This window comes from Dendrobium catenatum, unplaced genomic scaffold (genome assembly GCF_001605985.2).
Source record: "Dendrobium catenatum unplaced genomic scaffold, ASM160598v2 fragScaff_scaffold_1470, whole genome shotgun sequence".
NCBI lineage: Eukaryota > Viridiplantae > Streptophyta > Magnoliopsida > Asparagales > Orchidaceae > Dendrobium > Dendrobium catenatum.
In genome coordinates this window covers 445,345-462,449 of record NW_021319932.1, presented here as the reverse complement: position 1 = coordinate 462,449, position 17,105 = coordinate 445,345, and the positions used below count along the sequence as shown (strand labels likewise).

The 17,105-nt window shown below is 34.3% G+C and overlaps 1 protein-coding gene across 1 annotated transcript; it reads left to right on the top strand.

Annotated features, from left to right (window-relative positions):
• Positions 1-10,392: 10,392 nt before the first annotated feature.
• LOC110113093 (LOB domain-containing protein 30) lies at positions 10,393-11,685 on the top strand. The gene is made up of 2 exons (XM_020845521.2): positions 10,393-10,838; positions 11,287-11,685. The coding sequence occupies exons 1-2, from the start codon at positions 10,500-10,502 to the stop codon at positions 11,683-11,685; spliced, it is 738 nt and encodes a 245-aa protein (XP_020701180.1). The 5' UTR covers positions 10,393-10,499.
• The last annotated feature ends 5,420 nt before the right edge of the window (positions 11,686-17,105 follow it).

Sequence of the window (17,105 nt, the reverse complement as noted above, 5' to 3'; positions counted from 1 at the left end):
CTTTCTTCAATGAGATCTCATGCATAGATCCATGAAGAATGTTAATTGTGTGGCTAATTTTAGATCAACTGAAGCTAATAAAGAAATTTGTGCCGTAATAGATGTATTAAGTAATACTCATAGTGTATTCTAGAAATTTACAAACATTCATCATAACAATAATTTATTTATTGCAATTTACTGCTAACAATCTTATCCAAGGGATTTATCATAATTCTATTATAATACCACAAACTTTTTGGTTAGCCATCCAGTATTTTTCACATCCTTAATTACCGGTGAAAAATATTAACTTGATTTATTTGGTATGATATTTACATTCTTAAAGTTTTGCTCTAATCATAAGGGCAATTCTCAATATGAGACTTTTATGAGATAATTATTAGTTAAAAAGTTGAATTCTTCTCCAATTGAGATTTGATGTCAATGAAATCATTTTTGAGGAAAAAGGGCTTTATGAGAGAGTTTCTTGGGGATATTGAAATAAGATTTATTTTTGATAGAATTAGAGTTCGTTTGGGACAGTTTTTTATTGTATTCTAAAGCAATTTTTTAGTACAAATATTTTTTCAAGTAGTTATTTATTGTATTATAAAGATGTTTTAAAAAGCTGTAAAAATCCATCACTAACGAAGCCTGAGACGGCTTTCTTATTGCTTTTTAAAGTAGTTTTTTAATACAAAAATTAAAATTTTTGTATTTAAAAGCTACTTTAAAAACAGTAAAAAATTCGTCCCAAACAAACTTTAGTCTTGTTTCCTTCAATTAGGATTGACATATAATTTACTCAATATGAAGAAAGGGACATTGGGTGGGTTGGATTTAGCTTTATACTTTAAAGATTATCTTGAGTTTAATTAATATAGTAAGATAGGTAATCTTACAGAGGCATTTTAATTATTTTTTTTTCTTTTACTTGGATGCTTAATTTAGCTAATCCACATGAGAAGTGATTTTCGCTTATGATGCGACTCTCTTGGGATTAACTGATTAAGCATTGGGTGTTCTTTGAGCTTTGGATTTTGAAATTAATGATAGAGAACAAATATGACTCCATTAGGAAATTCAATGCTTAAATTATTTTAGGTTAGGAGAGTGTGCAACCAAATAAATAAATAAAAACTCTATATAGTTGTACACCCCAATGTACATACCTAGAAAAAAAAAATTATTATGAAATTTTTGCATATGTGCGCTGCACGTTAACCTCAAAAAATGATTCTAAAAGAAGGTTGTGGTCCATGGCAGGTAGATTGACTTTGATCAAGGCTACCCTGATGCCATCCTTGATGTATACTATGACCCACTCATTGGTTCCTATGTCCATTATATTAGAAGCTGAAAAGATTGTTAGAGATTTTATTTGGGATAAGGGAGTGGATAAGAGGGGACTACATTATGCTGCGTGGAAGGTGGTTTGTAGACCTCTGAAGATGGGTGTTTTGGGTATACACGCATCGTCCAAATGAATTGGGCCGCTTAATTAGAGCCAGGATTGCATAGAATTTTATGTCCAAATCGGATGGTATGTTCAAAAAGTGTATTATTGCTAATTAAGTATGACAATAATCCTTGGATGAACGAGGCGAAGAGAAATACTTCTACTGCATGGAAGATCTTTTGTCAGGGAACTAATAGTTTGACAGGTTGTATAAGATGGAAGGTCAAGGATGGTAAGAGCATTGATGTCCTGAATCATGTTTGGATTTGGGATAAATCTTTAATTGACTGGCCAACGTTTGGAATGTAAATAAGCTGGATGGTATGAAGGTTGCCCAATTACTTAAAGCCAATGAGAGATGGGATAAAGATAAGTTTGTGAGTTTGTTTGGGGAATTGTTAGGAACATTGATTTGTGAAATTATGGTTAATTAATAAGATGAAGAAGACAATGTGGAGCTTATCAATGCCCCTATCGATAGATAGATTTTGTCTATTGTGTATGAAGAGATATTCAAGATGGGGGAGGAGGAAGTAAGTAGTATATACAAGCTAAAGCTGAAATCGAGAGTGAGACTATTCTGGTGGAGGGTATATAGAGGTATTATTCCTACTACAGGGTGGCTGCTCAGGGTCGGGCTGCAAGGAAGTGTGGGATGTCCTTTTGGCTGTCATGATAAGGAAGATTTAGATCATGTATCAATAAAATGTAAACAACTTAATGAGGTTCTATCAACACTTGAAAAATGGGGTTTTGTTATGCCAAGATTAAGAACTCTTGAGGAACTTCAGTGGGAAATTGTAAGGTGCAATAAACATGATTTCTCTTGGGCAATGTTGTATTGCAACAATGTTTTCTTGTGCAGGAAGAATAGAATTGATAAGAAGCATGGAAATGCCTATTCCTCTCCTCTAGTTACTTTTGGGAATGCTGTGAAGATGATGCATAAGAGAATGAGTTTTAGTAATTCATAGCACTGGGATTCCATTCAACCTACTGGGTTGTCCTCTTGCTCATGGTGTCTCCCCCCCCCCTGAATTGGTTGAAATTCAACATTGATGGTGATCTTAATGGTAACAATGAAGGAGGAGTTGAATTGGTAGTTCGGGATGGCCAAGGTAGATTGCTAGTGGCAGCTGGATGGAAGTTTGTGCATTGGGACAGTGTACAGGTGGAACTTATAGCTATTAAATTCATTGGGAATGTTGTAGATAATTGGATGTTTAGGATTAAAGGGAACAATGCTAGTGTTATTGCCCATATGCAGAAGGATTACAAGGAGGCGAGATGGAAGACTAAAGTTCAAGAAAAAGATCAGTTCAATTGGGTCAATTTGTTCAACATGATTGTTTTTGTGCATAAACCGAGGGAGAGCAATAAGGCTGCACATTTTTGTGCCATGAAAGCTACTGGGGGACAGTTTTTTTGGAAGCTTGGGGAGGGTTCTCCCGTATAGTTGCCTCAAGAACTTTTGAAAATTCTTGATGATGACTATTCTTTGTAGTTTTTTTCCTTTCTTGTTTGGAGCCGACTGTGCTTGTATTTAGTGGTTTGTGTTTTTAACCTTTGTTATAAGTTGTAATATAGCAAGAATTTCAAGTACCCTCCAATGTACATACCTAGAGAAAAAATATTATTATGAAATTTCTGCATATGTGCACTGCGCGTTAACCCCAAAAAATGATTCTAAAAGGCTATACATAATTATGTACAAACCAAAAATGAAGCAATCGCTATAAATACATGTCTATAGGTATGTACAACCAAAAAATTGATTTAAAAGGTAATTGTGCAAACTTATAGAACACACTAAACATTATTGTACATACCAAATAATAAAATGTATAAGCTTATTTTGATGAATAAGTTAGATTGAAAAGTTTTTTTTTGGTTAAAATTCATGAAAGGGCATACACATTGATTAAACAAAATAGTACAAGACCTTAAAAGATTCAATTGTCCGCTACTACTCCAAAGAGCTACAATCAAGAAAATGGAAAAAAAAACCTAAGGAACAATTGGACCTTACTACAGTACAAGTCAATCATAAAAAAAAAAAAACATAAATAATAGAACAACGTGGGTGAAACCCCAACTTCAGAAATAGTGAAGCGAAATGCTAACAAGAGTACGCTGCACAACAACATCAACTTGACATGCAAAAGGTTAAAGCAAGAGCATACAACAAGTAAAAGATTCCAATAATAAACAAATACCTCTAGGAAGAACAATCACTGGAGACAAAATGGCTCAACCACCCGCAAACAAGAATCAGAAACATCAGCTCCCAATCCTGCAAGAAGTGACTCCATAGAAAATAATTTAGCTAACGACAAAATTGCACCACACCAAGAAGCCAGACAATAGAAGAAATCGATAACGAGCAAACAACACAAAACTCAGATCGGGCAACAGAAAATGCTAAACAGAACAGACCAACCAACCAAAAAAATTAGACAAATAATTTAAAGCTCAAACCAATCACAACTGACCAGCCACACAAGCAAACACACCCCAGCACGAGGGGGATCGACTAACAATAGAGAAAAAAAAACAATCAAAGGAAGAAAAGCAACAAAACTAAAGGAAGTTAGAGTGAAAAGTTGTGCACACATATACATAATTAAATTAGAAGAATAATTAATTATAAAATGCTTGTATATATAGATGTAAATTTATTAAACTTAAAATTCCTTAGTCAAAAAATGGTACAAAGTAATTTTTTTGGGACTTGAAATACTTCAAAATTAATATTTTCTTTACATTTGAAAATCACCCAAATAAGGTGATTTCCAAATCCAATGTTCCACTTGCTCTTAATTCCTAAAACAATAGTATAATGTAACATTTGTAAGGTTTGAAATACTTCAAAAGTAATGTTTTCCTTGCATTCGAAAATCACCCAATAGAGTTGATTTCCAAATCCAATGTCGCACTTGCTCACATTTCCTATATGCTATCCTCCCCACTCGTAGCTTGCCGTTATTACCATCAGTACAATCCACTAGCTGCTCACTACTACTCATTATTGTTCGTCATCCATCACCCACTACTATAATCCTCTGACGTCACCCGTCGCTACCTCCCTTCACTTTCTCCCATTATCCACACATTTTCTCCTCCATATTTCAATGAATTTAAAATACTAAAAATCAATGTATTTAATTATCATCCAACTAAATAAATGTTAAATTCTAAAAATACAAATATTCAACTTACTAATAAAAACATTCCACTAAACAACCCTTGGTAATTTTTCCTCCGTTTGAATGCCGAGTAGGGTTTGACCATTGCGCGCGCTGCCAAATAAGGACCTTTGCAAGTAGCTGAAGTCGCGCAAAAGGGCAAAAAGCTGAGCCATTATGTCTAGGGAGCACCACTACTGTTTAATTTTCTTTAAGTGCTTTGCTTACCAGTATAGCATTTCGAGGTCTCAGCATAGACCAAAGTGTAAAGTTTCACACGTGTTCTTGGATACTCAGCCAAATCCAGTTCACATGAGCAATGCCTACCAGAGTCACCATGCCGGCTTTAAAGAGACAGAGAATGGTAGACAATTATGCCGACCTCCCCAGCTTTAACACCCATCGATCCCTCCCTCCCTCATACGATGAATTATTCTGTGCATACGTCGAATGCCGTCTAGAGCTCAATGAAAATGCGTCATATCACCCCTACTTGAAACCATGGCTCGGTACTACGCAGTACCGAGCTCGATACTAAGCTCGGTACTGGATGATGTGGATGCACTAGATTGGCCTCTGGACGATAAGCTGTATTAGGTGTCCGCACATAATAATCTCCCCCCTCATACAAGGCTTATCGTGCTTGAGTTATGACTAAAGTTAAGTCTGTAGTTAAGAGTTAATGGATCTGAATTATAGCTGGTAACTTTCTTGCGTGAATGTGGGAAATTCAATGTGGTCAAATCTGTTCACTAAAGAAGAGGCGAACATCTTTCTTGAATAAGGGTTGAGCCGACTGGAACAGTGGTTGGTGGAAGATGAAGCTTAATTTATACAGTAGAATATGTTGATAAATGAGAAGAAACCGAATGGAAAAACATGTTATATATATTTTTAGCAACTGCTCCATTAATGATGGTAATCCTGCAAATCAAGGAAGATGGAGATGGAATACCTCATGTTGTATTCTTACACTTCATTATTTCTACAAGCTTTTAAGCATTGCAGCGCAATGGTGTTGCGCCAACTGAAGTTAAAACATTTGTTGGGCTTTTTATCCAAATGCTATTTTACATGGAAAATTTTACAAAAGGGTATTATATTTAAAAATCTAATTAATGAACTTAATCAAATTATTGGTAAAATTTTTTGATCAAAATGAAGATCAGATCTTTTGAAAAAGTAATTATTAATTAATTTTAAATTATTTTTAGTTATATAATCTAATTGATACCGGACACGATATGCCTACCATAAAACTCAAAAACTGAACGGGAGCTACATTCAGCTCCAGATAAAATGCCGGCCAAGAAGATGAACTCCCAAAACGGAGAATCAAATTTTAGAACAATAAATAGACTTCTTAGAACTCAAAACAACCTTCGGGTTATTATTCAAAAATACCAAAAAAGAACCAGTCCCATGTACCAGCCTTGGAAGCCTATTTATAAGCATCTTACGCTACATGAAATTAAATGGCATACAAAACAAGCTTATTACATCATAACCCAAAAAAAGGCAACAAACAAAACAGAGGAAAACAAATAAAACTAAACTCCATCTTTAGCACCAAGCTCCTGTGTCATTCAGCCGGGGTAACAGAATCATAAACTTCATAGTGTGGAGTCAACTTAGCGACGTTAAAAACAACATATATGTTGTAGTTCCCTGGCAAATCTATTTGGTACGTGGTATCATTAATCTTCTTAATAATGCATGCGGAAAGGTCCATCCGCTCGTGGTTTTAATTTGCTAAGAGGAAAGCGCTCTTTCCTTACTCTAAAATCCACACTAAATCTCGTTCATTGAATATAATTTTCTTCCTATGCTTGTTTGTTTGAATATGATAAAGCTCATTATGTTTAATTGGCAATTTCTTTCTGCACTTGCTGATGTAGTTTTTGAAGTTCAATACCTCTCTGTTTGCCATTTGGACTTAAAGAGGAAGGTGGCACCATAGGAACTAAATCCAAAGGTGTCATAGGGTTTCGGCAATACACAATTTCAAATGGGCTACGCTTAGTAGAGTGATTCATGGAATGGTTGAAGGAAAATTTTACTTGTGCGAGAATAAGATCCCACTGTTTGAGATTTTTACCTACAAAACATCTCAACAAGTTCCTTTAACTCCGATTAACAACCTCAGTTTGCCCGTCAGTTTGCGGATGTGCAATAGAACTGGATTGAAGATGAGTTCCTAATTTGCCCTATAAAGATTTTCAAAAATAGCTCATGATCAATTTAACGTCTCGATCGGAAGTGATAGTTTTAGGGATTCCATGCAAACGAACTATTTCATATAGGGAATTACCTTTGAAAGATCACCTGAATCAATAACTAATTAATCGAAAATATCTAAAAAGTGTTGAAATAATAAACTGAAGTAATGCACGAAAAGTTAAAATAGAAATATACATTGATACTGAATTGAAATGAACATCTAAATAAGCTATTGAAATATAAATAAACATCTCTTAGCAAATATCAGAATGGCCCTCAGGCCACAATTTTTAATATATACCAAATAACATAATCCCTTATCACCGCCTTCTCACTAGCTATCATCAAAATCATTTCTTAGTAACTATCAGAATATCCCTCAGGCTCCAGAATTTTCAACACATATAACAAATAACATAATTCTTTCACTTCCAACATAATCCCTTATTTTCTTGCAATTGAAATATTTCGAACATAGATATTGAAAACAACACATTATATAATATTAAAGTGATTATAGTGTTATTGTATAATTCTACTCATAGATACAAGAGACAACATTACATCTCTAATATATGCTAAAAATATTGGACTACTTTTTTTCTAATGTCATGCAATAGTTGAAATTAAACATGAGAGAATAGCTCTGATTCTCTAAAATACAAAACTCACCGCTCTGATACAGAGTCATTTTCTTATTTAGACAACAGATCTGAGCCCCATATTGATTCATATAGTCCATATCCAAAATGACATCAAGTTTATAAATACACAATAAAATCATACTAAATCTTCAAATCCTATCAGAAAATTTCAAATCGTAAAAACAAATTCTACTAGCTACCATGCAATCTCCTGTAGGTAATTAAAACCATAGTAGACAAAGAAACATGCAATGACACAAAAGGAAAATTGAGGAATCAAAATATTGAAAAATGACCGGCACCAAAACCGAATAAAATACAATAATGAAACACAAAAATGTATATATGTTCGTTAGTGCCAATCTAGGTGCCATACTTGGCCTCTAAAGCCAGGGGCGGAACCAGCCCTAATTTTCAGGGGAGGCAAACTTATAAGGCATATATGTCAGGGGTCCAAGAGGGCAGCATCCTCTGGCGGGGTTAATGAATGAAGAGGGATAAAATACCTAAAAAATCATATAAACATTTTTTTTTTTTTTGGGGGGGGGGGGGGGGGTAATGAAACACAAAAATGTATATATGTTCGTTAGTGCCAATCTAGGTGCCATACTTGGCCTCTAGAGCCAGGGGCGGAACCAGCCCTAATTTTCAGGGAGGCAAACTTATAAGGCATATATGTCAGGGGTCCAAGAGGGCAGCATCCTCTGGCGGGGTTAATGAATGAAGAGGGATAAAATACCTAAAAAATCATATAAACATTTTTTTTTTTTTTGGGGGGGGGGGGGGGGAAATTGGGGGGGGGGGGCAATTATCCCCCCTTACCCCAATTTTAAAACAAGCTCGTAGGCACTAAGTCAGAGCACTTATAATTAGGCCCCATGGTCGATGCTTGGGCACTTCGATTCTAACTCTTTGTTAAAATTTTTGAAATCTCATGGGTGCTAAATCTAGGTGCCTAGACATTTTTGTGCTTCATGTGCTACACTTATTTTTTAGATGGCTTTGGATTTGCTCCATTGTTGCTCCATCGTTGTGTTATTCATTAAATTTCTTCATTTTCATGCATCAATAAATATATTTGAATTAATATAGTGAATTTACTAAAATTAAGTTAATAATACGAAAATGCAAAAATCTAGCTGGATAATAAGTATTAAAGTCACATATACCAATATATATGACCTGAAAGAAGTGTACTATGAAAATTGGTCCTTAGATAACTGTTATAAAAGCTATAAAATAGGATTGGATACCTGTGCTTGAATCAAGGGAGTAAAAAAAAAGGTAAATAAGTACCATGTAATGCACTTAAGGCAATGGCTCATTGGTTGAGGTAAATCCTCACCAGGATAACTAATTTTTAGGTGCACAATTTATATAAATTTACAATTAATTTGCTTAATTGCCCAAAAAAAATTAATGTAATCTTAATATGTCACATTAGCAAGCAAAATAATATTCTTAATCTTATTTTACTTTATTTCAATTACTTTAAGTATTATAAAATTTCAAGATCAGTTATTTTACTACATCTGTAGACTATTAAAATCTGAAGTTTTATTTGAATATATTAATTAATAGAATATTAAAATTTTAAGATGATTTTCTTATACTTGCTTTACCTTTTCAAATTCATTTAAAATTTTAGCCTATAATGAAATTCATATTTAAAAATTGAAAATTTAAAGTAAATAAGAAAATCTAAATTTTGAAAAATATAATTTTACTAAATTCATTTCCGAAATTGAGTGACTAGGGACAGCTAATTTGTACTCACCTGATGGGTGGGAACTTGATGAATTCCTTTCTAATTTTATTTGCATTTTCTGTAGTCTCTAGATCTGTTTGATTAGAGAAGAAAATCTGTTCCATTTGATTTTTTTTTTTTTTTTTAATTTCTCACAAAAAAAACTGCTCCTATTCTTCCTAAAATTTGCGAATCTGCCCTTGTCTTGCCAAAAATAGGCCATGTTTTTGGTTTCCTCTTAAACTTTCATACAACCCAAATTTAACATTAAGTCATTCTTCATTTGATAATTAGATTGATAATGCTAAGACTTTTTAAAAGTGAAGCTGCCTTTTTTCCAATACTGTCAGATGATGCTCTCACAACTTTGAGAATCTTAGGCAACTTATACTCCAAATAAGAAAAAGAAAAGATCAAATGTTCTTTGTGTTGTATGAGACAACAATTAGTCTTATCTTAAGTACCTAATTTAATAGTTTTTGTGGTGGTGGATACATTCTTAATTTTTCATTGTCTTCTAATGATTGTGATCATCTTCAGCTTAAAATTGAGCTTTTAAATAATTACATGAAAGTTAATTATGTTGAAATAGTATTAAATTTATGGGGTACGAGAAATTTGGATAAGATCTTGTTTTAGCTAGTAAAGTTGAAGGAATTTTTCCCAAGAAGAGGACTTTTGACAAAGTTAGATCACCAGCCACTCCTAGTCCTGTTGATGTTTGAGCCCTTTCAAGAGCATGAAATAATTGTGCTTTGACTTTTTATATTCAAATTTCTTAGAAAACATATTACATACAATTTGAATCTCTGTTATAAGAGGAAAAAATAAAAATAAAGAAGAAAGAAGAAAAATCCTCAAAGATGGATATGAAAGAGAGAAAGATTACGTATTTACTCGTATACATTGTTTTAGTTTTTTCCTCCATCGCATGTTTGCTTCACGCAAGCTGCTAGACTCTGAAGGGGTTAGGCTTCCCTCCTGCCGTGGCTTTAAAGACTCATCAATACAAAAGAAGAAACCGAAAACATAATAAAGAAAACGAAGCCCCACGCATACAGTAACCCCAACACGACCCACCACCAATAGGACAAAACTCCATAAAAAAAATAATCGCATAGCCTTCTCCTCCCTTTCTTCCCCTCTCTTCTGTCATCTCTGTCTCAGCACTGAGCGGAGAATCAGGTATAAACATAGAGGAGATAAGAGACAAAAAAAAAAAAAAAGAAAAAGAAAACAGTGAAGCGCGCGGGGAAGGTGGTATGAGTACTGGAAGTACGAGCAGCAGCGGAGGGGCCGGAGGAAGCGGCGGGGGTTCCGGAGTTGGTGGCGGAGGCGGGCCGTGCGGTGCGTGCAAGTTTCTGCGAAGAAAGTGCGTGAGCGGGTGTATTTTCGCTCCCTACTTTGACTCCGATCAAGGCGCGGCGCAGTTCGCCGCCGTGCACAAAGTGTTCGGTGCGAGCAACGTCTCGAAGCTACTGCTTCACATCCCCGCGCACAAGCGCCTCGATGCGGTGGTCACCATCTGTTTCGAGGCCCAGTCGCGCTTACGTGACCCCGTCTACGGCTGCGTTGCGCACATCTTCGCCCTTCAACAGCAGGTCAGTACGTTCTCAGCCAATAGAGTTTGTGTTCAGGTTTATACATATCTGATTAATGGGAAAAGATATTTGTGGTATGATTCGTGACCTTAATTTATAATTATGTGATGTATATATGAAAAAAAATTATGATAATATCTCACTTTCATTCATATAATATCAATTATGACTCTTAATCTGCGAATATAAATCTTTTGATAAAATTCATTGCGAAAATTGCATGGAGAAATTTAGTGAGAAACTAAAATTTTTTTGGACACAATCAATATTCTAAATTATTATTAAAGAGTGTTGGCTCGTAAATCTTTTAGTATGGTAGATTTCTGTTGCATCTAATATGTTCCGTAAGCTTTTTTGTTCAACGTGTCAGTCAGTGGGGGTAGAAAGTATTGCTTTAATGAATTTTCTCTGTTGGAGAGAAGTACTTATCAAGTGCAGAAACATTCAGGTTGTGAGCCTCCAGGCAGAGTTGTCCTACTTGCAGGCCCACCTTGCAACACTAGAGCTGCCCACACCGCCTCCTCTACCGCCACCGACTCTCCCACAATCACAAGCCTTTTCAATGCCGGAGCTCCTCTCCTCATCGAACCTTCCTTCTCATTCCAGCCTTGACCTGTCGTGGCTCTTCGACCCCCAATTGCAAATGCAGCATCCACAACAGCAGAACCGGCCAGTGGAGCTCCGGCAGCCGCAGCAGCTCGCACGTGTTGCTGGGAGACAAGTGGCAGAGAGCTCAGGCAGCAGTCAAGGAGGAGGAGGAGACCTGCAGGCTTTAGCCAGAGAACTAATCGAACGACACCGTTCATCGTCTTCCTCCGACTCGCCATTGTTGCCCAAGCAACCTTAGAGTCTTCTGAGTAAATCGATCACTACCCATCTATGGGACTAATAGTAGTAAAGGTGTAGTAGTTAACTAATTAACTTTTCATTGCCAAAAAGCTCTTTTTTTTTCTTTTTTACTTTTATCTCATGATATCATGAGTTGCAAGAATAAAGGTGTTACTGTTTTACCATTGCCTTTTCACTTTGATCCCATATTTGGAAGGAGATAGAGAGAAACATATATATAGATGGGAAAGGCAAGAGAAAAAAAGCTTGGGCAAGAGTACCCGCGGCTTGTTCATTGTTCAGCACTGCAGTGGCCGGGTCGCTGTCTGAGAAGTACTTGGAATTTTTTTTCATATAAGATTGGGGTAATAATGGTTATAGATAACAGTAATGATTTCCCTTTGAAGAAGGAAAAGGGTTTTGTTTGACCAGGATCATGTTTATTTGAGTTGCTACTCCCACCTTAAAATCAGGATTTATGTTCATCCAGCTGCTGGGAAGATAACGGCAAGTAGGGCCATCGAGTGATCATTCAATTTGCTGGTCTTTTCTGTGATTTCCTACGCTGCATTTGTTTGAAAAAAAACAAAAAAAGTGGGAAAGAAAAACTCATTGGTCTTCTTGCAAGCTGTTGCTTCTAAGTTTTATTAGTTATTTGAATATCAATATATTAAAATCTAAATAGTAATGATATGATAACTATAAGCTTAAATATGCATGTGATGCATGACAAACAGTATCGTCACGATTTTTTTTTTAATATTTTCATTTAATTTTACTCTATTTTAAATAATTCATATATATTACAAGCTATTCTTAGCTACTTTTTTATATTTGGTTTAAAGATTTTCTATTTATTTTATGCATTTTAAATATATTTGTGTTGTAAATATGTTTTATTGTATGATATGTATAAAGGTCAATTGTATTTTAGGCAAATTTTTTGAACGCTAATTCAATACGGAAGGTATAATTTTGTATTAAGATTAGTGAATGAGTGAAGAAATATGAATGATTTGAGATTCTTAGGCTTATTTTGGGACCACTTAAATCACTATTTTTTTTTTCTATTTTTAAGAGATTTTTTTACTAAAAATTAACTTTAAAAAAGCCGTCCCAAACAAAATCTTAATGTATTTCTCGTATTCATTTGATCAGTTTTTTACGGAAACTTATGTGCTCCATCCTCACATCTCCATCAAATATATTTTCCTCTTTATCCTCTTTCAATTATCTTAAATGGTGAAGAATAAAGGCAAGTTTAATGTATGAAAATCTTAAATGGATGGTTGTATAAAGATTGAGATTATATTGATCTCTCACTATAAAAAAAATATTGATTTCTGGCGGAAAAAAATCAGTTAGAATTTTTGGTGCATTTTTTGGCGAATTTCCTATGAAATCTTTCCGGCGGATTTTCCGTCACATAGCCGACGCATTTTTCATTGATACTTCCGGCAGATTTTACAACAAATTTTCCGACAGATTTCCGATAGAATTTTAAATTTATGGAAAATGATTATCATAAATATTTAAAAATATTCATTAATAATTACTTCTAGTTAATATTCATTGCTAAAAAATAAATTAAATTAATTAACTTAAATATTACTAAACTAAATTAATTTAAAAACTTTAAAAATCTATTGTTAAATTAAATTAAATATAATAATAATTTTGATCTTAAAAAAACCTCAGCTTATAAATATATTTATTATTTTAAATAAAATATAAATTAAATTAAAACAGCTAAGCTTTTAAAAATTAATTTAATTAATTTATATTTTATTAAGCTTATTATATATATATATATATATATATATTACTTTCTAAAGCTAAGCTTTTATTAATTATTGAAGAAAGCTAAGCTTTTATTAACGGAGATCTCCCGTTAATGAAACATATTTATCTTATTTTTTTGGTTTTAAATGGATGTTGATTTTGACTTTTTTCTTATTTTCTCTTTAAAATATTCATTAAGGTTTCATTTGTAACAAATTTTTTATTACTTTCTAATGCATCTTTTTAATATAAAAAGTTATAGTTCAAAAAATTTTAGTATAAAAATACTATTTTATAAAGCTTAAAAAAAACTCTCCCAAACAAATCCTAAATTTCACCACCATTCTCTCCCTCTTGGCTTTTTCTGATGATAATATTTACTTGCTTTCTTCAATAATTCTTTCAATATAGTGAAAGGTCTCTGTAAGTAAATCTTATTTCAAATATAAAAATAGAAAATAGAAAAAGCAGGAAAAATGGAAATAAAAAAATAACAAATAAAGTCCAAAGAACAATTTTGTTTTGCTAAGATCCCCATCACATTACAAATTTTCTTAATAATCTAATACATTTTTTAGAATTTAATGATCCTAATTACGTATAATCTTCTAAATTTATATTGTAGAGCATAATATTAAGAATAAAATGAGTATGTACTGAATCCCTCCTAATCTTTCTTCATCTGCTCTCCCCCTTAATTATCTTGATTTTATTTAGTATTAAAGCCTAAGGATTGTCATTTGCTACTGCATGCTCTTGATCTTTATATACCCTAATCATGATCCCTTATAATATATATAATTGTGATTGTATTTTATTATTTATTCTCATACATCATTATTTATGCAATCATTGTGAATTCTACTATCAAATACTTGTAATACGACCGTTGTATAGTGCCATCATTATGACATTCTTCCCCTCCAAACATATGTGCCACTATCCTTTACATACACATTGTTCAATTCATGCTCGCTTTATCAGATTCATCAGCCATACCTAGGGCGGAACCAATCCTAATTTTCATGGGGGACAAACTTATAAGACATATATGTCGGGGGTTCAAGGGAGCAGCGACCCCTGGCGGGATTCGACCTGGGATTCAATGATGAATTCTCTTTACTATTTGATGGGGGCAATTACTTAAAGAATATAGTATTTTAAAAATTTTGGTGGGGGGGCTGGGGGGGTGGGCAATTGCCCCCTGACCACAAGGTGGTTCTTCTCCTACCCATACCATGAGCGCCCTTTTGTATCACAGGAACACCCATGCTCCATCCTCTTCCTACCTAATAAATTTCTCATTTATCATCTTTTGTGTATTTTGCCCTATGTCTTGTAGCTGTATTACGCCGCTTGACCACTTGTCACACTAACAACCGTCACCCTATTGTGCACCGTCCTCCCACCTATGTATCGCAGATGCTCATCATTTGCATGCTCTTAATTCCTGAGACTTGAAACCATAAAATGATCTATTTTTGCTTCATGCAAATTGATATTATTAATCTGCATTAATCATTATCCAGTCATGTGGAGATGAAGGAGAGATGAAGGAGAAAATAAATCTAAAATATGAAAGCTTTATAAATTAAATTAGCAGTTATATATCATGACATCGATATATTAAATACATTAAAGTGTGCTAAATGTTTAACCCTCATTGAGATAATTGGCAAACACAACAAACAACTAGCAGATATATAAATAGAAGTAACCTTCAAAGAAACATTGTTATAGTTATATGGACATATATCTTAGGTTTCATAATAATTTTTGTTATAATGTTTATTTGGGCTATGATTAGTCCGTGAGTGATTGGAAAAATCATTATTTACAAGTTCTAGATGATGCAAGTGACAATGCATAATATTATCTTTTTGGATTAGATGTTAACACCGATGTTATAAGTATGATTATGACAATCCACTCTTCCAAATGCATTATGCAAACAATATAATGAGTATACTATTTGCATCATGTCACATTCTTTGTTTGCGCCATATATAATATGACAATTCACCATACATCAATCATTAATAACATTACAATTTACTTAAATATATATTCTGTCTATAAATGCCAATAGCTTCATTGATCTAAAATGAAAAACTCTTGAAAACATTTAGTAGGGCTGAAGATGAAGGTATACCACTACAGGAAAACCCGTCATTATCGGCGGACTAAATCCGCCGGAACACATAGATAATCCGACGGAACTATAAGTTTCCGGCACACGTTTTGGCGGAAATTCATACGCCGATTTTGGTCGCGTCGATAAATTTTTTCCGACGAATCTAATGCACCGGAAAACTTTACGGCACACTTCCCGACGCAATACCGGCGCAAAACATCGGATTAATGCCGACGACTTCCAACCGATAAATTCCGGCGCCATATGACCGGCGGACAAAACGCCGTAAGGTCGCTGTAGACAACCAACGATTTTGTTTGCGGGACAAAGTTGTCACCAGAAATAAGCGGCGGAAATCGCACCGAAACTTGCGCCGGAAGTTGCCGACGGAAGGAAGACGTCGATACGTCCGATACAATTCGTTGTATCGTTCGTTCCGGTGGATTTCCGTCGTACAACCATTATATTCAGCCTTGATGCTTAACATCTTCACAGCAACAGATAATTCTGAGTGAGTCGTGTACCCTTTATAGATTGGTTGTTGGGCAGCATGCAATAAATCATAAAAATTTTGTGCCTCCGTATTCGGTAACTCTTGTGTATTTTGTTCAGTTTGTATTCCAGTTTCATTATGAACTAATTCCTCAAGATTTGGTCGGATGTTTTCAGTCTCAGCGACATTACTACTTGTAGAAGAACCGCATTGATAATCAAATTGTGGCTCATACTCACCATGAGAAGTCCAATACCAATACCGTGGCATGAATCCTCTGCGATACAGATCAACAGCTACATCATCTGGTTCTAGGTGCACTAGATTTTTGTGTTTTGAGCATTAACATCGAAACTTTCCTTCTGATATAAAGCTGGGTAGCTGTTTCGCTTGCTGAATGAAAAAGTTCACCCCATTGATGAATTCATCTGTTAATGTCTTCCGACCTTGAGATAATCGATTATACATCCAACTTCTTTGGTTTCTAATATCCATAACCTATATATAAGAGAAAAAAATAATGGATTTATATATATAGATCTAAAAAGACATTAATATATGTTCATATGACTAAACCATCTAAGGAGACTTTCTTTAATCTTATCTTCCACTGGAGCTACTCCAACCTTTTCACGTATATGCTCATTTTGCATCCTATCTCTAAGTGTCAAGCCACTCATCCACCTAAGCATCCTCATCTCTGCCACATTTAACTTAGTATTATGCTTCTTTTTAGTGGCCAACATTCTGCTTCAACCATCCAACTTGAATTCTTTTGATAATATCCACATCTATTTCACCATCACTCTGAATAATAGATCCAAGATATTTAAAACGTGTTACTCTTATTAATGACTTGATCGCTCAAAGTCACAATCCCCTCACTAGGTATATTACTATTAAAATTGTACTTCATATAATCCGTTTTAGATCTACTCAATCAAAAAACTTTAGTCTCTAATGCTGATCTCCATAATCCAAGTTTACCTTCAACTCCCTCTCTAGTTTTATCAACAAGAAGAATATCATC